The following is a 24,842-nucleotide window of genomic DNA, read 5'->3' as shown; positions in this document are numbered from 1 at the left end:
TTGAGCACAAATCTAGCCTCAGATACTTGCTAGCTATGTGACTCTGGCCAAGACACTTAACTTCTCTTAGCCTGAGTTTCTTCATCTATAAAATGAGGATAATAACACCTATCTCGTAGATTTGTTGTTATGAGAATCAAATGAGAAAAATGCATGTAAAGTAGGTTGCAAACCTTAAAACGCTAGCTATTATTATAATGAATATTACTTAGCAAACCTGAAAAGGAGTCATTATCTAAAACTTACATCTAATGAAGGGTGTGTGTTGATTTCCACCAGTGTTTCCGAGGCATTCAGCCAGAAAATTCCTATAGTTCTGTCTAGTTTGTGTGCTAGAAGATAGGGTATGGAACCATAAATACCCAATTTGCTGTGTAGCTTGTAGCCATAGACATCCAGGTTGTAAAGTCGGTAAGCCTCATTATCACTGAAATAAAGAGTCACACATTTATTAGTTACCAATGGAATGTCCTTAGCTCCCTCCCACATTACCCACATTTTAAGGCTTAAATCAAAACCCACTTCCTTTATGGGAACTTCACTGATTACTGCTAGTATAAGGGATCTCTTTTTCTAAACATCTGGAGCATTTACTATTTATAGCATTGATTTGGCACTTATCATGACTGCCTTGTCTCAGAAGTTATCCTCTCTCTCTCTCTCTCTCTCATTATATTAATTTTAAATCTACTGTATATTCATAAATAAATTATATATTCATATATATTCTATATATACCTATGAATACATACAAACATATACATATATATGTATTTGGAAAGAAAGAAAGAGAGGAAGGGGTAAAGAAAATGCAACTTATAAGGCAGTAAGGATTAATGCCAAATAAACATTGTTTAAGAAATATATACATATATGTATTTGTATACATAATTGTGTGTGTGCATAAATGTGTCTCTATATATGTGGGTGTAACATAATTGAATTGCCTGAAGTTACACAGATTAAAAGTGACAGAACCAGAGTTTGATGTTACTTTTTCTGACTCCAAATCTAATGTTTGTTTTCATTCTACAACAAGCTATTCATTAGTAAATGATTATCCATAGATCAAAGAAGATAAACAACCCACTTACCAGGAATGTGAAGTTCTGAGTGTAAACTGACCCTGGCAAAGGGTTCTGAATGGATAAGAGCAGTCTTGTCTAGTAGGGAGTACAGCCTAGATCATTAATACCTCTTGTTTAAGATTTCTGATGTCAGTATCACAATATACCAACTAAACAATATCTCCTAGGCTTGATGGCCTATAAGACTCTTATTTCTACAGAGATACCTGGTTAATTGTCAAGTTATCATAAAAACTCTGTTATCTCTATCATCTATTGACCAGCATTGGTCATCTGGCATAATCACACCTTGAGTCTCCTTTTTGACTTGTTGTTAGACTTAAATCTCCTGTCCTTATTTTCAAAAGCCATTCAAGGGAATTAGATAACAGAGCAATAGAATTCTCTTAGTTTTCAGCATTGATTTAAGTAACCCCAAGATAGATAGAAGAAGGAGAAGAGACTGTGTTTATGTTGGCTTAGGTTTAGAAATCTTAAATAAGTCCTGATCTTGAGAATTCTTCCCCAAACCAGAGGTACCTCTGGTTCTTGCTTTCATTTTACCCGGTGTTTTTGAGAAGATGGTTCTCAGCATGCTGCGGTATCCCATAGAGGTGTTCAAAACCTTGCAAGGAGAAGTCAAGGCCTATGGAAGTGGGGCCTAGAGGAATAAAACCCTGAGTGAGTTTTCTTCTCAATAGTACATTTTAAAATTGAACCAGGGAAACAATAAGCACAGGGAAAACAATAGCAAAAAAAAAAAAGAACAAAGAAACTGAATGTTCTGTAATTAATGAAGATCAAGTCTGGCCCTACGAATGAGAAAATGTACCTCCATCTCTTCTTTACAGAGGCAAGGGACTATGGAACTATGGATGTGGCACAATAATGTCTAGACTCTCAAACTTGGCTGATGTTTGGTTAGTTTTGCTGACTTGGTTTTTATTTTTCTCCTCTTTTTAAAATTGTTACAAAAAAACCAAATTAGGTTAATAAAAATAAAAAAGCAGATCCACAGTTATCACATGAAAGATGTGGCAGGATCTGGAATGGAATAACCTCATATTATTGTATAATTAGTTCAAGTGCAGTTATGTGTTGCAGAGGATAGGGTGCTAGTCCATCGTCACAAAAACTCTTCAAGAGTTCAAATCTAGGGGTGGCTAGGTGGTGCAGTAGATAGAGCACCAGCCTTAGAGTCAGGAGTACCTGAGTTTAAATCTGACCTTAGGCACTTAATAATTACCTATCTGTGTGGCCTTGGGCAAGCCACTTAACCCCATTGCCTTGCAAAAACCTAAAAAAAAAAAAAGTTCAAATCTAGCCTCAGACACCTATTTGTTATATGAGCCTGTTTAAGTCACTTAACCCTATTTGCCTCAGTTTCCTCATTTGTTAAATTAGCTGGAGAAGAAAACAGCTAACTCCTCCAGTATCTTTGCTAAGAAAATCCAAATGAGGTCACAGAGTCAGAGGAAAAACAACTAAAATCAAGTGTACTAGTCTAGAAACCACAAGTCACCACTCCTAATCCTAAATTGATCATTTATTCATACATTAAACCCTTATTGATTATCTACCATGGATCAAGAAAAGTAGATGAGTAAGTTATAACCCTGGTCACTAATTAGGAGTATGATGTTATTAATAGTCTTTTTTTTTTTTTTGCTTTTTTGCAAGCCAATGGGGTTAAATGACTTGTCCAAAGTCACACAGCTAGGTAGTTATTAAGTGCCTGAGGCCAAATTTGAACCCAGGTCCTCCTGACTTCAGGGCCAATGCTCTATCCATCACACCACCCTTCCAATAGTCCTTTAAGAAATAAACTTATTTTTTCCAATTCTTTTGGAGAACCACAGGCTTTTTTTTTTTTGGCAAGGCAATGGGTTAAGTGGCTTGCCCAAGGCCACATGACTAGGTAATTATTAAGTGTCTGAGGCTAGATTTGAACTCAGATACTCCTGACTCCAGGACTGGTGCTCTATCCACTGTGCCACCTAGCCGCCCCTTTCCAATTCTTTTGGAAAGAAATATTTTAAAAATACATTATATATTCCCCTGTTTTAGTAAGCTGGGCATAATGACTATATTAGAATGGCATCAGAGCAATCATCATTGTTGAGGCTGGCCTAAATGAAATGTTGTTGATATTTAGTTGATATTTTTCAGTTGTGTCCAATTTTTCATGACTCAATTTGGGGTTTTCTCAGTAGAGATACTGGAGTGGTTTGCCATTTCCTTCTTCAACTCATTTTACAGATAGGGAAACTAAGACAAAGAGGGTGCAGTGACTTGCCCAGGGTCAAGGAACCATTATTGTAAGGTACTTGGAGGCTTTCCTCCCCCTCCAATAATTCTTTCATTTTATTGTTGATGCCTAACATTCTGTGGGGTGAAAGCAGATAAATGTCCATCTTGTCAGGCACATAAAGTACAAATGACCCTGGCACAGGATTCTGAGTGGGTCAAAGCAGTCTTGTAGGGCAGGGAGAGTGGACTATCCTACTACAACTGGTATAGGGAATTAACTCACAAATTCTCTCTCCTGATTTATTCAAAGCTTAAAAACAATATGAGACTGTGCTGCTTTTTAGACAAAGATGCACAGGCTGGGCTGTACTTGTGTGGACTGGTAGGGTGAACCCTAGGATTGACTTTCTTCCATAAATCCATGATGATAGCTATAGGACTGTGAGCACCTTGAGGGCAGAGGCTAAGGTTTATAGTTCTATATTTTTTCATTAAGCCTGGCATAAGTGCTAGGATCATAGGTAGTGCTTAATAAATGCTTATCAAATAAGACTGGACACCAAAAACCTGAGTGGTTGTTTTGGACAAAGTCCCATTCCCATTCGCCCATGTTGGTGGTTTAGTAGCAAAAATGATGAATTGAGCATTTATTTAATTTTTAATGTGAAAAATTCACTGAAAACACAGTCAATAATGTCAAAATTCCTTATCTTATTTATGAATAAACCTACCAATGAAAAATAAAAAGACTGAAAAAGTTAAGCATCTTGAGAGACCTCAAGCTATACTGTAAAGAAAATCTTATATGATACTAATCTTGGTTTTACCATTGGCTTTGATATCCACAAATTTGTCAAATTTCTCTTCCCAGAGTCCCAGATCATCTTGGTCTTCCTGTAGAAGTAAAAGTATAGAAAATAATGGTATAAATTATAACATATATTTCAATTTATAGCATACCATAGATTTCAGGAAAATTTGACTAAGAAAATAAGCTTATCGTTTAAGAAGCTGATTGGTCTAAGAATTCAATATATAATCCAGTCACAAGCTAGAGATCTATAAAGTGACAGCAGTGTGTAATTTGTAGTATATACATATATATATATATATGTATATATATATATATATATATATACATATATATATATATATTCAAGAACAGACATGGATCCATCACATCTAAACACTGAACAAATTTCCAACCAAGAGTCAGCTAGTAACAATAGTTGATATAATGTATCAAATATATGAAAATACTTTGAAAAACATGATATACTTTATAAATGTATTAGCATTATTTTCCTTTCTCCTCTTCCTTTCTCATATTAACATGACAAACTAGAAATTTTACAGAGAAAGTTTTGGGCCAAATAACATTGCCCTCTTCTGGGATAGCTCTTGGGGGAAAAAAATCTATGGATTGAGCTAAGCTCGTTAAAGACCTAGTACAAGATTTCTAGAGCATTGATTAGATTTTCTATGGAAGATTTATGGAAGCAAACATAGAAATCACACAGGTTATTATAAGGCATGAAGGGACTGAGACCTACCTTTAGAGTTGTGATGGAACCTGCTCATATTAGCTTGTGAGAGGTGACTGTTAAATTTAAAGTGAGTATTTTTGCCTTGAAAAGAGGCAATTACTATAGATCTGAGTTTGAAGTATTGTTTTGTGTGATTGTATAGACTTAAGAAAGTGATGGAGTGGAAACAATGTAAAGACTAACAGACTGTCTTGTGGTGGGGGAGGGAAGTGAGAATGGTGAAAAATTATAAAACTCAAAATAAAATCTTTCTTAAAAAAAAGGTCAAATGGAGGAGGAGGGGGGAGGAGGAAGCAAGTGATGGAGGAAATGTTAATAATGCAAATTAAACTTAAAAGTGAATTCCCAGGGCTAGTTGTTAAAGATTTACTAGGTATGCTCTTCTCTGTATGAATGGAAGGAGAAGCAGTAACAATAACTAGATGAGCATATTTCTCCCTTCTCCTGGCAGTCATGGCTGCTGGCTTTTTTGTTGAGTTGCTTTCAGTTGTGTCCATTAGGGGTTTTCTTGGCAAAGAAACTTGAATGGTTTGTCATTTTTTTTTTCTCCAGCTCACTTTACAGATGAGGAAACTGAGGCAAACAGGGTTAAGTAATTTGCCCAGGGTCCCACAATTAGTAAATATATTTGAGGCCAAATCTGAACTCATGCAGGGGAGTTTTCCTGACTACAGGCCTGGTTCTCTATACACTGAGCCTCTGCTAAGCCCTCATAAAGATGTATCCAATTTTCTTTGAAAGTTGCATAGATAATTCAAGGCAAATAATTTTTGAAATTCATGCTACTATATTGAAAAATTTTACAATAGCAATCTCTCTCTTTTTAAAAATCACCAGGTGTAGGGGCGGCTAGGTGGCACAGTGGATAGAGCACCGGCCCTGGAGTAGTACCTGAGTAGTACCTAAGTTCAAATCCCACTTCAGACACTTAATAATTACCTAGCTGTGTGGCCTTGGGCAAGCCACTTAACCCCATTTGCCTTGCAACCCCCCCCCCAAAAAACCAAACCTACAAAAAAAAAAACCACCAGGTGTGTTTCTTTTTTTGTGTTTATTTCTAATCTGTTTCTTCATAAGAAAAATTTCCATAAGGCTGAAACTATCTTCTTTAATAGCTTTACAATATATATATATATATATTGAAATATTGTGCTCCTAAAGGCTCTCAATAGTTATCCCTCTGATTAACGGGTTATTTTACTTAGGCAATGATACTTTAGTTGTTTTTGTGCCCTAATATGGCAATACAATCATCCTTTTCCTCTTGTAAAACTGATACTTTGACCTTGTAAAGGCCATTTAGCCAATGCATGATAGATGGATGTAGTGGTGGTTGTCCTCTCATCTGACCATGATATTTCCATATTCTTCAAGAGGAGTACTAATTTAGCATATTGTTTGCTCCCTTGTATGGGTAGAAGCAGCATGTTATTGTTGGAGAGTTGGCCCTAAAGTCAGGAAGACCTCGGTTCAAATTCTACCTCTAATGTACATTATCCCTATTGTCCCCAGAGACTCTGCTTTCCAGTAATGGTGCTGTATTCTTGGATAAAGAACAGAATCATGGTAATAAAAAGGAGAAATGTTAAGGGCACCTACACATAGAAAACTATTTACTTTACTTTCTTATATTTGCTCTTTGATGATAATTATTAAGAAGACAGGAATTAAAAAAAAAAGAAGATAGGAATAAATAGCTCAAGTCAGATTACCTTGCAACTGGATTTTGATGCCTCACTTATGGAAGATCTGTTTTAAAGAAAAAAAAATTGAGAAAGTTGTTTTATTTGTTCTAAAGTTGATAAAAGTTAGGTTTAAAATTGATTTTCTTTCAATTTTGAGATCCTATCAAGTGCATGTTTTAATTTTTTCTTGTTAACTTATATTAAAAATCATGGGTTTCTTTGTTTTTTTTAGTTTTTTTTTAGTGAGGCATAGAGGAAAGCTTTTGTTCCTGGTGGTTTACATTTTCTCCCTCTACATTTACTTAAATCATTTTTTTGCTAAAATGGTGGAGAAGGACAGAAAATGAGGAAGGCAAACCTTACAGAGAGAGAGAGAGAGAGAGAGAGAGAGAGAGAGGAAGATTTCATTATAGGAAAATTTAATAGTTAGAGAGGTTTGAATGGATAGCATATAAACAATTTTATTATTACTTTCTGCAAAGAGAATCATAGCTTTTTCTATTTTCTTACTAATAAGGGTTCAGAGAGATTCCTATTGCTAATAAAATTCACAGCCCTGGAGAAAATTAATTTTTCTTCAGCACTGAACTGATTAGAGAGAAAGACTGAAGGGCCAAAGGAAAAACTCCCTCAGTATAAAAACTCTTAATAAACAAGGTAAAGTGTCCCATTCAGGACTATCACTTGATCTGAATAAGTAATATTATTCACAATTAAGTAGGTTCTAGTTTTACCTTGCAAAGATTATATGAGAAAATACCTGTGTTTGGGAGGCACCTGCAAATGTTCGAAGTACAGGTGGCCCCTGGAATTGATGCTCAGCACCGGCTCTTCATCAGAAGATACATCTATTTGGAAGGGGTTGGCAGTGATGTGAAACTTCATATATCCTGATTCATCTTTCAGCACTGCAGTATCTGGCTCCTCTGAGGATAGGGTCAGACTATATAAAGAGAAATAGCAAGTTAACAGGAAATGAAAAACCCAACAATAATGCACGACTACATACAAACAAATGGTCAAAGAGAAAGGCTTTCATTTTATAGCAATTAAAAACTAATTATAAATTGCCTAGCAAATATAATCAAATTGAGACATCTGTCCAACTGTAGAAGAAAGCACAATTCAGACCTTAATAAGGAAGGAAGATTGAAGGTACAAATGATGATGCAGAAATGGATAGTATTGGTAAAATGACTGAATGTATAATCTGAAACTGTATATAGTAAATTGGAAAGAGGGCTAGAGGATATGATTATATAGTACTCATATTCTTTTAGCTGATATACTATGAAATGATATGAATAACAAAGATAATTAGCATTCCAAAATCTAGAACTAATGAAAATTTAATGGGCATATTAAAATGTTGCATTAAAAGAATTTTAAAACTTTCCTAGAGTTCAGAAGTTATATGACCATAAAAATTATTTTAGAAATTTAGAATTAAAATCCATATGGTAGACCTCTTAATTTATAGATGAATAATTAAAACTGTATAATTTTACACACATAAATTTCTAGCATGCTATATGGTTAGAATGCTTACTAATTTCAGCTAAGTAAATAAATTTTTTCTGCTACTGTTTGTTGTTATGCCAAGGCTATTCACATTTCCCAATTCCATTGTCTTTCTTTTATTTTTTTTTCTTGGCAAGGCAATGGGGTTAAGCGACTTGTCCAAGGTCACACTATTATTAAGTGTCTGAGGTTGGATTTGAACTCAGGTCCCCCTAAATCCAGGACAGGTGCTCTATCCATTGTGCCACCTAGCTGCCCCACCCTCCATTGTCTTTAAGAAGCAGTGGCTAGATGCTTATTTCTACTTTTTTTTGTTGTTGTTGCTGTTGTTCATTCAAATGATTCCATTTAGGGTTCTCCTGGCAAAGATATATTTTTACAGATGAGGAAACTGAGGCAAACAGTGACTTGTCCAGGGTCACAGAGATAATATACGAGATAGAATTTGAATTCAGGAAGATGGGTCTTCCTGACTCCAGACTTAGAGCTCTATCCACTGTGCCATTTAGCTGCCCTAAGGCAAAGGATGGCAGGTAGAAAAGGATAAAAACAGCATGGATAATTAGTAAACCAGCCCAAGAGTTGGCTAGTAATTAGGAGTAGTATACAGATACAAAAAAAAAATTGCCAGAAAAGGACTGAATATAAAGGAGATCTACTTCTGGGAGCAATAACAAAAAGGGAAAAAAACCAAACATTTGTCTAAGATACTCTCTTCCTTAACCTACCTTTTGGTGACTTGCTTCTCTACGAGGACATCAGGGACTTCATACCTTGGTTTCAAGGGAGCTTTTTCATTGATTTTAAACCTAAAAATATTTTCCTCTACTTCATAGAGTTCAGCCAAGAGATGAACCTAGAAACAAGTGGATAAAGAAATTACCACATTATGATTAGTTCTAGTTATAATTATAATGGTGATCAGAATAATTGGTTAGGTCACTTCTTGTAAAGAGACTACATCTTATGGTTATCCTTTCCACATCATGACTTTCCCCACCATTTAGATATATCACAGGTAGGTATAAAAAAATTAAATGGAAATTTTTGGGGAGATTTGTAGAAGCCATAGATAACACAGAGACCATTACAAAAGCCCATTACTATGCCTTCTGGGATAGTCTTTCACTGGGGATAGAATGTATTTAGTGATAAGATGAGTAATTAGATTGGAAGGCTTTAGTTTTGCTGTTCATTGAGTCAGGGAAGTGAGTCAACTTTAGCTGAATTTGAAATGGAATGGGGGGCCATTGGGAACTGCTAATTCCTGGGGGGGGGGTGCAGGGAAATACAGAGAAAGCTTTATTAAATTGGTTATAGAAATGGGGGTTTGTTTTTGTTTTTTTACAAGGCAATGGGGTTAAGTGACTTGTCCAAGGTCACACAACTAGGTAATTATTAAATGTCTAAGAATGGATTTGAACTCAGGTCCTCCTGACTCCAGGGCTCTATCCACTGCAGGGATAGTCAAGATCAGGGATAAAAAATAGTTGCACTTGAAATGAGTTGGATCAGGGGTGTGCAGGTAATTGCTAATCATGGGTCTTCAGGGGGAAAAAACAAAAAATACTTTAAAGTTTATATTATTAAAATTTTTTCATCATTTTCTTAAATCTAGCCTGGAGATGTTAAACATAAGGCACAAAAGTGGCAGAAATCTATAACACTTCCAAGTACAGCCTGAATCAGATTACAGCTATCTCTTCCACATTATGGAAGCTTGAGCTGAAAAATCTGTTGTAAAATTTTTTGGCCCTTCCTTTGTACAAGAGAAGTCTGAACTTTTTTCTTTCATGGGGTGTTTACAGTATTTTTATTGTAAAATTTGGGTTAAGTATTTGGTCATAGACTCTATGTCATCTGCTGACTTTAGTGTTGTCTATGGCTCCTGCAAAACTCCCAAAAAATTCCCATTTACTTTCTTATACCAACCTGTGATATATTGAAACTATAATGGGGAAAGTCATGATATGGAAAGGATAACTATAAAATGTAACTTTTATCTCATTTTAATGTGTTGCTATATATATATATTAACGTGTGGTTTTCTAAGTCAACCTGTGAGTTCACAGGACTCTTCATCTAAGGTGGATTACACAAGGATCCCTGCATGTTGCAAACTGAAAATAAAAAGATTTATTCTATTGTATTTTCTTTTTTTTTGTTTTGAGTTTTTTTTACAAGGCAGTGGGGTTAAGTGACTTGCCTAAGGTCACAAAGCTAAATAAGTATTAAGTGTCTGAGGTTGGATTTTAACTCAGGTCCTCTGGACTCCAGGGTGTGCCACCCATATGTCCTTATATTTTCATTTATTAGATATTTCCCAATTCCATTTTACTGTTTCAGTAGCAATACAGCCGCTGTTTGACATGTCTGGTCTGGACTATGAACTAAAAAATAAATCAAAACTTGACTTGTGGCATTGGTCAATTCTGGAGGTATTAATGTTCACACTAAAAATTTCACACAGCACACTCCTAGGTTGAACGCAGGTGATCAAACAGAGGTGTCCAGAATAGCAAGCTCTCTAAATAGAAATCATCTCTTAAACTGGATAAAATTGGATTACAATTTATTTTAAAACTAAGTTTGTCTCATCATAAAGTCTCATTATCCCCAGAAGCATACTTTCCAGATCTCATTGATGTGTTTCAGATCTTATAACCCATGCAAGCCTTCTTGACTTCTGTAATTCTTATTTATATGCAGAATCTGATGTGTTAGAAAGCTTTTTCCCCTTTGGCCTTTTAATTTGTGGGGGTATCAGTGAAGCACTTGAAACTATATTCATCTGTAATTCCTTGGTCTTGCTATAGGACCAGCCCTTTTTCCAATCACATACTTCCTGAATGATATAATTATTCCTTCCACATTATGAGGGTTAGCTAAGGCATGGGCAAAATTTTTTGGCTCTCCCTTTGTACCACAGAAGAAGTCTGTCTTATGGTATTAAAAGATAAAATACGGTGATAACAGTATAATAATATACATGTTTTATACATTTCTGAGTTTCTAAACTTTTTTTGTGTCATTTGTTGATGTGCCTTCTGTGACTTCCAAAAACAATTTCCATTTATTTTCTTATGCCAACCTATGATAGATCAAAGATCATTCAGGAAAATTGTGATTATGGAAGGAATAACTGTACTTCTTATGCCTGTTGATATGTTATCTATGGAAATCTAAATTTAATTGAGGGTCACCCACAATTTTGATTTTTTAGAGATTGTGGTACCCTGTTATTTGCAACTACATAATTTTGCCAGTACAAGTATTTTAAAAAATCCCAAACTTGACAATACTTTTTAAAAAATCAATTTATTGACACATTTCCCAGAAAACATCCAATAATCCCTTTTTACAAAGTACATTCCCCAAAAGTTATTACTAGGAAGGAGGGATGGAACATATTTAACTGACAAGTATAATATTAATATTGACTGTCATTTTTTATTTATTTTTTTTATTTTGTAATCTATTTAGCTTGGCTTTCTTCATAGTGTATCAACTTATACAAGCCTTCCTAGGTTTCTAGTCATTTTCTCTGATGTTGTAGCAATGTTCCATTATTCATAAGCCACCATTTGTTCATTTATTGAGTAATCATTGGGTAATATTTCCCTAACCCTCTCCTACCAGTTTTTTTTTAAAATCTCAAAGATAATACTATGAATATTTTTGTATGTATATATATAAGCCTTTTATTATTATCATCATTACTAATCTCCTTGGAATGGATAGCCAAGTGTGTTGATTTCAACAATTTATTATATTCCTGAGAATTTAGCTCTATAGAGTCCCTGTTCCTTTTAAGATCAAATGCATGCAAATATTTTATTTCAGAACTATGACTACATACAAATGAAATACAATAGGGTCAAAACTTTGCTTTTGCTTTGCTTGTAAGTCGTTAGCTGAGTGCTCAAGGCTCTTTTATCTCAAAATAGTTCTGACTTTATCCCAGTCTCTCATTATGTTCCTATACAGATCATCTCTTCCCCCCTCCTGTTTTTTTTCATTTTTTTTTTTTTGCAAGACAGTGGGGTTAAGTGGCTTGCCCAAGGCCACACAGCTAGGTAATTATTAAGTGTCTGAGGCTGCATTTGAACTCAGGTACTACTGACTCCAGGGCCAATGCTCTATCCACTGCGCCACCTAGCCACCCCCCAGATCATCTCTTCCAAGTATGATTGCCTCATTATCCTTAATATACATTAAATTTTTTGTCCTTCTTGCTTCAGGTTGTTCCAGTTGCTCGAAATGGCCTATATCCATCCTTTCTACTCACCAATCCATATCTATGCCCTCAATCGAGCCCTGGGTGAAGACTTACCTAAGACTCTAAAAAGCTTAATTTAGTCTATTCTTAAAGACCACTGAGGAGGCATAATGGATAGAATTACTGGGCTGAGAATCAGGAAGATGAGTCTTCTTGAGTTCAAATCTTGGCTCAGACACTTACTAGCTGTTTGTTCCTAGTCAAGTCACTTAAACCCAGTTTGCTTCAATTTCCTCATTTGTAAAATAAGCTAAAGAAGGAAATGGTGAATTACTCTAGTATTTTTGCCAAACCCCAAAAGGAGTCATGAAAAGTGGATACAAGTGAAACAACTGACCAACAAATCCCACTTTGATCACTTTCAATTTATACTATGTAATACTTGCCTATATAACATGCACTTGTTTTGTGACTTAACAGTCTAAACACTTAGACCATAAATTGCAAATTGCCTATTTGTTAGGTGGAGTTTCTATCTTGGTAGTTCTCAAATTTGTGAAATGACAAGGACAGTTCTACTCCCTTCTTCCTTTTCCCCCAACAATTCCTCTCCCAAATTATTTCAATACTTAATAGAACTTGTGGCAGAATCACTAGATTTCTGAGCATGGAACCAGAAAGACCTGGGTTCAAATCCAGCTGTATGACGGCAAATTATTTAACCCTTATGTGATTTATACAACTTCCTAACACTTACCAAGTCAGTAATAGACAGGTTGTATCTTGCTTTGATGTAGTTAAATTCTCACATGGGATATCTATGTTGCTGAAATCAGAGCTTTGCTATATTCATGTACTCATGAATTTTATTCTTTGGTTCTCTTATGTTTGTACATATAAGTCCCTTAATTTAAATTGGAACATGAACACATTTTACCCTGGTCTGCCATAGATAGCATCGTGCATAATTTTATGTACATAGTAATGGTTCAGTAATACTTGTTGAAGAAATGGAACACTTTGAGGGAAAGTACTTTTACCTGAATTACCTGGATAATTGCTTTCAATTTCCATTCATAAAGATTTAGGGTCCATATCTACCCATCTTTTCAACCAACATTTTTTTTATTTTTATTTTTTGCAAGGCAATGGGGTTAAGTGGCTTGCCCAAGGCCACACAGCTAGGCAATTATTAAGTGTCTGAAGTCAGATTTGAACTCAGGTACTCCTAACTCCAGGGCCAGTGCTCTATCCACTGCGCCACCTAGCTGCCCCTCAACCAACATTTCTAAAGAGTAAAACGGAATGCAGTGGATAGAATGATGGATCTGGAGTCAGGAAGACCTGAGTTCAATATGGTCTCAGATACTCACTAGCCTTGTGTGACCCTGGCAAGTCATTTAACCTTGTTTGCCTCAGATTCCTTGTCTGTAAGTGAGCTGGAGAAGGAAATGGTGAATCACTCTAGTATCTTTGCCAAGAAAACCCCAAATGAGGTTGCAAAGCATCAGACACAACTGAAAATGACTGAATAAAATTTAAAGAAGGGAGTAAATAAGCATTCAATTTTCATATCAAAGTTCATCTGTGGAATTGGTCAAAGGTAAAAATCACTCACCAAAGACTGAAATAAACATAAGTCCAAGAAAATGAATTTTTGTGGTTCAGCCTGAACAAAAACCCAACTGTTCACTGCTAAAAAATTTAGAAATGTGAGTAGTGCCACAAAAGTCACAGGTAAATATTTCCTTTAAAAATAGTTTCCAAGGGGTGGCTAGGTGGCACAGTAGATAAAGCACTGGCTCTGGAGTCAAGAGGACCTGAGTTCAGATACAACCTCAGACACTTAATAATTACCTAGCTGTGTGGCCTTGGGCAAGTCACTTAACCTCATTGCCTTGCAAAAAAAAGTTTCTGTGAGAATTTTCTCTAATGATTTAATTAAGAAACATCTTTATGGGGCACCACTGAGCCAGGAGGACTTGATGGTTTAGGATGATCAGTTACAAGGTATTGCTGGAATCACTTTTTGATAATCATTTTTCTTAAACTACCAGCCATGGGATACATAAAGCTATTTGTGGCTTCCCATCTTTCTCTATTTGTTTTTTCTTTTTGTTTTTAGGTTTTTTGCAAGGCAAATGGGGTTAAGTAGTTTGCCCAAGGCCACATAGCTAGGTAATTATTCGCCATCTAGCAGGCCCTTCTCTATTTCAAATGACAGAACTTTCATTACCCTCAATAACATACTCTGAACATGGATTTCCAGCAATTTTCAATTGCTTTCTTTCACTAATTGTTTTCATGAAATATATGGAAGGAGTCAGAAGACATGTGAATGGGTGGTGGAGTTATGAAAATATGGGTTTTAGCTAATCTCTGCCACTAACTTGCTATCTGATATTAAGGAAATTAAAATTTCACCACATCTTATCTATAAAGTAGATAGGGATGCTAGGAAACAAAAAGAAATGGGATCAAAATACAAAAACTTTTGAAAAGTAACCATTCTATATAAAGTGTTATGAATTAAAGAACATTAATCCCATATTAATAGATGACTTCAACTTAGGTTAGATAATGAGGAAATAATTTAAAATAAAATAAGCATAGGTATACCCTCAGGGAAAAAATATCTTACCATCAGAATGACACGTGGCAAAGGAATTAGGAGTTAAAACAAACCCCAAACAACAAGTTAGTTGGAAGTTTACTGAATAGCAAACAAAATTGGCAAATTCATTATCCTTTAAGAAGTGATGTCATAGGGGCAGTTAGGTGGTACAGCAAATAGAAGACCAGTCCCAGATAAGAAGACCTGAGTTCAAATTTGGCCTCAAGAGACTTACTAGCTATCTGATCCTGGGCAAGTCTCTTAATCCCAATTTTTGCCCTGCCCCCCAAAAACGAAGAGTTTTGAAAAAACCCCAATCTCAAAATTAAGACTAAGTGTGCAAGTAGAGATCTAGGAACTAGTCAATCCTAGTGTTGTCACCTTGAATAAGTCACAATATCTCTGGGCTTCAGTTTTCATAAATCTCTAAAATAAGGAATGGACTAGATATCTAAAGCACTTTCTGCCTCTTAAATTTTTTATTTCAGTTCCAAATTTTGGCTGTTTTTTTTTGTCTAAATCAAAAAAGGGATTTTTAATTTCTTTGACTGAAATGTAAAACTAAAGTGAGTAAAATTCACACATTTGTAAATTGTAGAGGTAGTTTCATCTAATATAGTCATAAATGTTCTACTTTGATTGCATAAACCAATCAAACTGGTCTACTGCTGTCCCTGAATTTCCAGCTTTGCCTTTGTACAACTCCATGGACTGGCCACCTCTCCCTCTCTTAGAAATTTTAGCTTCTGGGACAAGCTAGGTGGTACAGTGAATAGAGCACCAGCTCTGGAGTTGAGGACCTGAGTTCAAATTTGGCCTCAGATACTTAATAATTATCTAGCTATATGACCTTGGGTGAGTCACTTAACCCTGTCTGCCTCAGTTTCCTCATTTGTATAATGAGGATATGGTAATATAAGGAAATGTAAACCTCTTCAGTATCTTTGCCCAGTAAACCTGAAATGGGGTCACAGAGTTAGACAAAACTGAAAATGACTGGATAAGAACACAATAAAAAATGGGTGAAGGAGACCATGGATTTGGCTTTCCAATAAATCTTCAAGAAAGAAATAATGTCCATCTGTATAAAATAGTCTAAATCACCTCCAGAAATGAAATCTCTTTCTCATTCTAGGTGGGACAGTGGATAGAGCATCAGCCTTGAAGTCAGGAGGATGAGTTTGAATCCAGCCTCAGGAGGACGAGTTTGAATCCAGCCTCAGACACCTGACACTTACTAGCTGTGTGATCTTAGACAAGTCACTTAACCCTAATTGGCTTGCATTTGGGGCTATCTCTGGTCATCCTGATTTGTATCTGGCCACTGGATCCAGATGACTCCTGAGGAGAAAGTGAGTTGGTTACTTAACACAGCCCTGCCTCACTCAGATCCAATTCATGTGCTTGTCAAAGTGTCATCTCCTTGATGTAATGGTCTTCTTTGAAAATGAAGGACAAACATCACAACACTATGGCTTATTTTTTCAAATAGCTATCAAGACACTCAAAAGTTCTAGGCAGGGAGAATTCCTTTCCCCTCACCTAGAGCTTTCCTCTGCTAAACACAATTAAAAGTTGAATAGTTTGCCAGTCATCAAAGCTTATACCCATGTATGGGCAAAAAAAAAAAATAAAGAGGATGTGGACGATCTAGAATCAGAGACATGGTTTTGTTTTTATGTTCATTAAGCAGACTATCCACAACTGTATAGAAACAAAATTTTATTTATCCAAAATTTTGACAAAGAGTGAACAATAAAATATGTAACAGAGAAAAGTCACAGAACACCTAGTCTACAATCATTTGGGGGGAGAACCAAATAACGCCATTTTCCACAGAACCTTACCTTTCCTGTTGGCATCAGGTCCCTCCCACCACAATGTCAGGGACCAGGCAAAGGTCCAGAACAGAAGAATAGCAGTTTTCCCAGCAGATAGTTAGGATTTTCCAGGGTTTAGAGAATGGTCCAGGAGTTCATTAAATTGGTGCAGGGCACTTATTGCCCCCTCCACAGTTGTAGCCAACTGGTTTACTGCTATCACTGATTCTCTGCGGAGAACATTGTCAACCTCACGTTGAGCATTAGCTCGTTCCCCAATGGCAATTAACCTGTCCAGATGAGCCTCTGAGCGTCTGGCTAGATCCCATGTTAATCTCCTGTTCCTGGCCATTTCAGCAGAGATAGTGTTGGCTAGTGAGCGGCGCCTCTGCCTTATTCGCCGAGAGGGAGGTTGGTTGGGCAAAGGTCCATCCCCATCAGCCTGAGAAGAGGCAAAGGGCAAAAAACTGGGAGGTTGGCAAGTATCATTTTTGGGCTCTGCTTTGCAGGACACACCTGCTGTGGTTATAGTGGGGCTCAGAGGTACATCTTCTTCCTTGAGGAAGCTGCAAGATGTATTACAAGCATAATCTTGAGAACAGCCTGCAAAAGAAAGTAAAATAACTTGCCAAATGACTATTTTCCTCACAGGAAAATTTAAAAGCTAGGATCACAATGCAGAACAAAGTAGTATTATAAAAAGTTTATTTCAAGGGAATATTAGCCCAAGAAGTCTATCTGTCTCTCTATAATGTGTGTTTGTTTGTATATGTGCCCATTAAATATAAATATGTATGTAGATAAAAATCTATATGTAAATAGATACAAATAAATATCAATAGATATTATCTATGTATAAATAAATACAAATACATATTGATCTTAGATCCTTGCCCTGCTATTTTTAGGGTTACTCTTCTTTGAAATTCAGGCCAAGACTGTACTATGATTACAAATGAAGAAGTTAGTGTAAAAAGGGTGAAAAATCAGTCTCAAGAAAATAAACCAGCACTGGTCATTATTTAGTTTTTTCTCAACAAACCCTTAACTGTTCATAAAATTTACTCTCCTAGCAGCCTTTCTCCAACACTTCTAGGAATTGTCCAACTCCAAATTTACCCCTTGACCTTGGAATAGTTCTTATCATCTTCCATTATCCCTAGCCAATTATGTAAAGGAATTAATGCAATGGAATACATCTTCTAAATGTCTGCATTTTGAAATAGTTTTAAGTTGAGTGGCCCACCCTTAGATTACCATTTAACCTTATCCAGTCTTCTTGACTGTTCATTTTTGGGATTTCAAAAACTAACCCAAAATTTGGTTATTTTAATAGTTTCAAAAGCTTCAGTAGTTTCAGGAGCACTGTATGTAGCAGACACAGTAAGAAAACCAAGCATACCATAATAGGGGAATACCAACATAGATCCCTAGTTTACCTATCTCAGACCTAGTGATACAGTGATGGGTGGGGTATGGTCAAAAGACATGAAACTGAGAAATGAATCTGGTAAACAAGTCCAAGATTTGAAGCAGCTCCCCCCACCCCAACTTCCCATGCATCTGCCTATGATGGCAAAACCTCTAGTTTCCTACAGATCCCCAAAGTTTCCATTACCTGGAGTTTGATCCACAGGTTCCTCATCATTTTCTGTCTTGATGGGGAGGTGGCTGACATCAGTCTCTTCTGCTTCCCACCATGTTGGGTGCTGTCTTATGGTGAGATCCTGTGGGACCTCCTGGACTCTGGTTTCTTCTTCCATGAGGGTGTCCAAATCTCCTAGGCTCTGGTCTCTGTGTTTGAGCTGTACAACATTGTCCTTCAAGTATTCAAGGTCCATGGAGAAGGGTTTGCAGACAAATGGTCTAGAGTGTTGTAAAAGGCAATGTGGTGGGGGAGTCCACCACTTTTGGCACTGGTATCAAATACCTTAAGGAATGCTGCCTTGAGGGCTTTAAATTTGGAACAACACTGAATTTTACAGTGCATTTGAAGCCAGCCTTCCTTCTTTGCATTGCAATACCTCTACATTTCAACACATGGATAGACTATTAAGTACTCAAGGGCTTACCTAAGCCTTCTAAGACAGAAAGGAGCATGCATATCTCTTATTTCAATACCTTTTTTTCTGCATGGTGGGCACAATGAAACGAAAGGATGAGATGAAAAGGCTGTTGACCAAGTGCTTGGACAGGTAGGCCTGATGATTTCTTAGAGACCCTTCTTCTGTGGTCCCCTGGATTTCCCATCATGCGTTAAACGCTCTCAAAGGTTTGTGATGAGAAAAAAAAATGTAGGATTTACATTTTCATTTGTGAGGCCAGAAGTCTTTATGAGTAAGTAATGCCATCTGGCTTCCCCAAGGGGGGCAATGTCACCTCAAAATTATCAAGTAGCTATTAGAATCAGATGTGATTGCTCTCCAAGTAGCCATTAGACAAGAATCAGCTATGATTGCTCAGTATGGTAGGCCCAGCCTTATTTCTGTTGGTCCTGTGGCTTGCTGACTATACAGAATTCTGAAGTAAATAATCAAAGCTATTGAATATACTAATCAATGATATTAATTCTCTTGGAAATTTGAAAGCCAATATGTTTAGTGTTAAAAAAAGATAAGTAATGAAACCCTATATTTGAATAGCTAAGGCAACTGAAGAAAAGAGTTTAAAAGGTTATTTACAGAAGTCTACAGGCCCAAAATTTTAATAGCTAGGATAATTCTGAATATGCCACTTAATTTGAATGTGGAAAGGGGGGTTGGAAGAGAATTTCCAGATCTATTCCCCTATTCATCTAGCATAAACTGGCTACAGAAATCCTGATGTTTCATTAACTTCAAATGATATAATTCTATTTTGTAGCATGAAATCATAGACAGTTGAAGTATTTAAGAATAAAATAAGAAAACTCCCTATTTTTACAGGAAGGATATGTTCTCTGAATTTGTGATGGATACTTGTTCTGCTTTGAGAGGACTGACACAGCTATATTGAAAACATTTTGGAACTGTAGAAGCCATATTAAACTACAATCCTGGAAATAGAATTTGGTAAGAATTCCTTGATGTGTAATACCTTGCACAAGGATATAAATAAATACTTGAACTGAAATGGATTTGGCTGAGAAACTTCCTACAATATTTTTAGTAGTTGAAAACAAAATTGCATTTCAGAGTAAGATTAGTTTGTGAAATCAAAGAGACAAACTATGCTTTTAGAGTTTGCAGACATTTATGGTGCCTGTAGTACACACATGCTCTCCAGGCTCCTGTCACACTGATTCGGCCAGCCCTATCAGCCTCTCTAGTGTCATTAGCTTAATTTAGTTGACATTATATGCATCAGAATGACTACAGATGGTAAGGGTAAAAAAGATCAAGAGCCAAGCACCAAATACTTGTCCCTGTTTTCTCACTTTAGGATATATAGCAGCATAAATGTGATATCTCCCTAGCCAGAGCATATTAGTGAAGCAGAACTCTTGAAACCTAAGATACTGAAAGTATTTTCTGTATGATACTGAATCCTGAAGTTGTAAAATACTGAAAGTGTTTTTCATTGCCTGCATGTTCCCTTTTCTCCTTTTGCTGGCTGGAGTTCAGAAACTCTAAAACTGCTATTTGTTCTCGTTTGACATATTCAGCTGGACATGGTCCAAAAAATTAGAATAGATACTACCATGTGATATTACTTCCCACCTCCTCTTTTTTACCTATAAATATTTTTGGACTAGTGAAGGCAGTTTCAATTCCTTTTATAGAAATTAATCTTATATCTGGTCCAACTAATTACAGAAGCAAAAAACCTTAAACCTTTACTGGGGAAACTCTGGTCTCACCTTATTCACTTCATTGATGATCTGGAATTTGGTGCTTTCTTTGTCTGATGTGAGTGAGTCCAGTAATGCCCGATAGGTATTCTTCTTTTGTAGCTTCTGACGTCTACAGATACCAAGAAGATGTCAGAGAGGTACTTTTTGATTGGCAAAACCCAAAGGACTAGTGTTATCAGGGAAAATGCATGTTCAAATTTGATATGTCCAAATTAAGAATAACATTAATTTATACAAGCCCAGCCAGTTCAGATGCTATTAAAATCAACAAACAACACACTGGTTAAGGATTATATTTTGTCTCTTTTAGCTATAATTCTTGAGGAGATGTGATCATTTTCATAGATGACATTTATAGGTTGTGTATTTGGTACCTGTCCATGGTAGTGTTGAGAGATTGACATACTGGGAGACCCTGTTTAATTCAGTGGCTTAACGAATTAACAATGATATTCCCCCCCCACCATGAATTTTTCCTGTTGCAAAAAAAAAGAAACCAAAGCTTTCATTTAGCTAATTTATACGGACACTTTTATTGTTAAGATCTAAAATTTTCCAAATTTTAATAAGAATCAATCCTGAAATGCTATCAAGAATGTTGATTCATCAAATCCAGTCTCAGACACTTAATAATTGCCTAGCTGTATGGCTTTAGGCAAGCCACTTAACCCCATTGCCTTGCAAAAAATCTTAAAAAACCCCCAAAATACAAGAAAAGAATGTTGATTCATACAACATTCTATCTTCTTACCTGTAGAAACCAATTTTGCTGCAGTCCTTAAAGACGCTCCTATCCTCAGATTCATCTTGAAAGCTAAATGATAAAAAGTTTTTAAGAATTTGACTTTCTATTGCCTTTACCAGATTTAATATTCTAAGTTTATCTAATTATTACAAGAATATAAAAAGTATTTCTTTTGAAGTCTATATATTCTGCCACAACAGGGATGTTAAAAAAAAGTATAACACAGGTATAACATTTCCAAATAATTCTGCCTAGCTATCCTGATGCTTCCCAGATAAAAAAAAAAATCTGAGAGGAAAACCCTTCAAACACATCATCCGTTCTGTGAATTCTACAGGAGAATTAAAATCGAGAGCAAAGCTGAGTGCAGGTAGAGACCTCATTGCATCAACGGAATCTGGAGCAAAAGTAAAACAGGAACAAAAGTGTGCTTTTGCTTTTTTAAGGTGATAAGTACTAAATTGTGAGATTACAGAAAACTGCTTCTGAGAGGAAAACAAAACCAGGCACTAAAGTTTACCTCCTAAAGGAACCTGCTCATTGATTTGTTTAATTAATTGCCTGGAGCAGAGGTGTGGCTTAAACTAGCTAGAGTCAGCACATCCACAGCCATCACAAAGGCCGTTCTGTATTTGTGTCAGAATTTCTTAAAGGTACCCAGAAATAGGTACTTTGCCTAAAGGATTACCTAGGGGTGAGTAATCAAGCCTCAACTCTTTTAAAATCAACCCTTGTAAAAGCTGTCTCCCAGCCTGTTTCCAAAGAGCTTTAGGAGTGAGGGCTACAGAAAAGAGGACTGGGTCAGAAACTTAGGAACCAGAGATTTCCTTCCCAAAAACCAGATTCCTTGACCTTGGACAAGACCTGCCCTCCCATGCCCAGCCTCGCTGTGGCCTGGCAATCATAAAGGCGTGAGTGAAAATAAATAAATAATGACCAACTCCTGTCAGTTACGAAACATAAAGATGTCATTATTTTTTTTTTTTTTTAAAAAGGACCATCAGCACCCTGCGAGGGTCCCTTACCTGCTGCGGTGGTCCCGGCTGCTGGCCGCTTCCATGGCGGCCCACCAGGTGCGGGCACCCCGGGGGAGCTCCGGCTCAGACCCCCTCAGCCTCCCGGCCCCCGGGGCAGCGAGGCTCCATGCCAGGCTGCGGGGTGTCCTTTAAATAGACACAAAGGTCTTCAGTCAGTTACAGCCCCGGACGCCACCTGCCCGCGGGCTTCTGGGAAAGGGAAATCCTGTCAAAATACGGGTCCCCCGGGGGGGCGGCGGTGGCCGCCAAGAAGCAGGAGGTGAAGGGCCTCCACTCTTATTTCAAAGCCACCTGGGAGGGAGGGGGAGAGGGAAAGGGAGAGCTTTGGCCGGGCCTGATTGGAGGGCGGTGAGCCAATCCCCGCCCACCCGGGGAAGCTACACCCGCTAGTACCGGGCTGAGGCCGCCCAGCTGCATTCTGCGCTCCTGCAGCCCCGACCTGAGGGCTCGTTCCTCCATCTAAAAAAGAACAGAGCAAAGAATAAGACACGACTGGGCTCCGGAAGGTTAAATGGAACCCTTTGCATTTTAGTATCCGTGTGACCAACTCGGGCTTTAAAAAAACAAAAGCCCTGGAGTGGATAGAGCACCGGCCCTGGAGTCAGGAGGACCTCAGACACTTAATTACCAAGCTGTGTGGCCTCGGGCAAGCCACTTAACCCTATTTCCTTGCAAAAAAAAAAAAAAAAAAAAACTACCTACCCTAATGAAATTATAGGTACAGAAAAAATATAAAAAATATTACCTGGGGGGCGGCTAGGTGGCGCAGTGGCTTCAGACACTTTATAATGACCTAGCTGGGTGGCCACTGCCTTGCAAAAACCTAAAACAAAGTCCCATCTTAAACTGCCCTGGTGTACACAGTGGGTGGGACTAGATAACGCCTTTATTTATCCTGTGTCAAGGGCAAGATAACAGTACTGATAGCTGGGTCCCGGTGCCATGGACCTGCATTTGTTCCCGCGGAAACAGGCACCCAGCAGTGCCAGCGCATCTGTAGGCAGGCTCTGCCTGGCGTGCTCACCCGCCCCCGATGTTGGGCCGTCTGATGGCTGAAGGCCGGCAGGTCTAGCTTGTTGAGTAGCCATGCGGCCCCTCTCGGGCTTCAGTTTCCTCACGGGTAAACATGAGAGGGTGAAGCTAGTCATGGCCCGAGGGCGCTGCCAGCCTAAGGCCTTTCTGGAAGGGAAGACGGGAAGCGCTTGAAAGCGCTATCCAAAAAGAGCTATTCACATCTGTGGATGCCTTCCGGGGGTCGGGAAGACGGGAAAGGGTGTCGAGGGGTAAAAGCACAGTACACGCGGTGCGTCTAACCTTCAGGGGCTTTAGGGCACAGGCTTTCATCTTATCGGCCGGTGACCCGCATGGCCGACGGCGCTTGCGCAGTACGTCCAGGGCCTCGTGCACTACTGGCGGCGAGGCCGAGGTGCCGGGGGAAGGAAGGGCGTGATGGGCTAGTCAGAAACAAACACGAGAGCCGTGAGGTTGGAGTACCCGGATACTGCCGCCCCCTAGCGCAAGACCGGAAAGAGGCGGGAAGGAGACCGGAAGAAGGGGAGACGCTCTCTCCGGACGCTCCATGGCCGGGAAGATGGCGGCCGCTGCGTGGCTTCGCCTGGTGCCTCTCACGCTTGTTCTCCTCGGGACGTTGCCGTCTCCGCTCTCTCTACCCAGTGCGGGGCCAGGACCAGCCGCCGCCGCCGAGAGATCCAAGTGGCATGTCCCGGTGCACTTGGTGAGCGTTCGTCTGTGCAGCGCCTCGGCATCGGCACTACGGTGGCCCGAGGGGTCCAGTCCGGGCGCCGCGAAGTCAGCTAGTTGGAGGGACTGGAATGCCTGGGGCCGATCCTCGGGGACCCGGGCCTTGAGGAAAGAAGAAGTGATAGCTAGAGGCCCGGAGTAAGGCCTAGGGCGGGAGGGAGGAGGTCGGCCGCCCTTCTGAAGCCAGGGAACAGGTTCCTCCTGTCTGGAAAGCAAAGAGCCTGGATCTCTTATCTCCAGCGAGGGCTTCCCTTCCCCCCCCTCTCGTTAGATGATTTTCCTTTTATTGAGTCGTAAGGAAATAACTAATGTTTGCTTGTCAGAAGTGCTTGCGGTGAGATGGGAGAAGGAGGAAGTGGGGCCTCCTTGCTTGGCCTTCTGAACAGGACTCCGGCTTGCGTGGCTGAACCACACTCCCACAAGAGTATTTAGTTTCATTTACTTACCCTCTCACATGTTCTTTCTGAATTTAGTGCGATCTGGCCGCTCGGAGGCTTTTGAAACATGCATCGCTCTGTGGTTGCTTCATGTCTTAGCATGTGTAGGGCCAAAGTGAAGCTGGTGGTTTTTGCTTGCACAGCCCTCCTTCACTTTAAATTTGGCCGTGTCTCATTTTGGAAATTACACCAGACTGTCAGATGCCCCTTTTGTGCGGGGTGAAAATGCTCAGAGAATGAGCCCTATTGAAAATCATATATTGATTTTTAACTCACACCCTGTCATCACTGACAGGTAATCAATCAA

The 24,842-nt window shown here is 38.4% G+C and overlaps 3 protein-coding genes across 6 annotated transcripts in view; 1 reads left to right on the top strand and 2 right to left on the bottom strand.

Annotated features, from left to right (window-relative positions):
• The window catches only part of LOC141522081 (neutral alpha-glucosidase C-like), a 72,246-nt gene extending 49,367 nt beyond the window's left edge, over nt 1-22,879 (bottom strand). The window contains exons 1-10 of the mRNA XM_074235176.1: nt 22,731-22,879; nt 22,326-22,463; nt 21,307-21,369; nt 20,562-20,664; nt 8,799-8,926; nt 7,310-7,492; nt 6,577-6,613; nt 4,145-4,211; nt 1,632-1,728; nt 247-427 (exon numbers count right to left, since the gene is read on the bottom strand). Of these exons, the coding sequence (XP_074091277.1) occupies nt 247-427; nt 1,632-1,728; nt 4,145-4,211; nt 6,577-6,613; nt 7,310-7,492; nt 8,799-8,926; nt 20,562-20,664; nt 21,307-21,369; nt 22,326-22,463; nt 22,731-22,864 (1,131 nt within the window). The 5' untranslated portion in view covers nt 22,865-22,879. The remainder of the gene's footprint in view (nt 1-246; nt 428-1,631; nt 1,729-4,144; nt 4,212-6,576; nt 6,614-7,309; nt 7,493-8,798; nt 8,927-20,561; nt 20,665-21,306; nt 21,370-22,325; nt 22,464-22,730) is intronic.
• LOC141520488 (uncharacterized) lies at nt 8,960-20,291 on the bottom strand. Its single transcript, XM_074232091.1, has 4 exons — nt 20,286-20,291; nt 18,845-18,960; nt 18,342-18,589; nt 8,960-17,326 (listed from the first exon to the last, which is right to left on the bottom strand). The coding sequence occupies exons 1-4, from the start codon at nt 20,289-20,291 to the stop codon at nt 16,842-16,844; spliced, it is 855 nt and encodes a 284-aa protein (XP_074088192.1). The 3' UTR covers nt 8,960-16,841.
• A 1,012-nt stretch (nt 22,880-23,891) lies between the features above and the next one.
• Nucleotides 23,892-24,842, top strand: part of TMEM87A (transmembrane protein 87A) — a 32,641-nt gene continuing 31,690 nt past the window's right edge. For all 4 annotated transcript variants that reach the window (XM_074235187.1, XM_074235188.1, XM_074235186.1 and 1 more), the window contains exon 1: nt 23,892-24,072. In XM_074235187.1, coding sequence (XP_074091288.1) covers nt 23,917-24,072 — 156 coding nt within the window. In that variant the 5' untranslated portion in view covers nt 23,892-23,916. The remainder of the gene's footprint in view (nt 24,073-24,842) is intronic.

Source organism: Macrotis lagotis, chromosome 4 (assembly GCF_037893015.1).
Source record: "Macrotis lagotis isolate mMagLag1 chromosome 4, bilby.v1.9.chrom.fasta, whole genome shotgun sequence".
NCBI classification, from domain to species: domain Eukaryota; kingdom Metazoa; phylum Chordata; class Mammalia; order Peramelemorphia; family Peramelidae; genus Macrotis; species Macrotis lagotis.
This window is presented reverse-complemented; position numbering and strand designations above follow the sequence as displayed.

What these genes read in the sequence shown, in the direction of transcription:
- LOC141520488 (XM_074232091.1), bottom strand. An exon ending in CCCACCATGCAGAAAAAAAG is followed by an intron (nt 18,590 to 18,844) that starts GTATTGAAATAA and finishes ACAACACTCTAG; the next exon opens with ACCATTTGTCTGCAAACCCT. An exon ending in ACCTGTGGATCAAACTCCAG is followed by an intron (nt 17,327 to 18,341) that starts GTAATGGAAACT and finishes TTTCTTTTGCAG; the next exon opens with GCTGTTCTCAAGATTATGCT.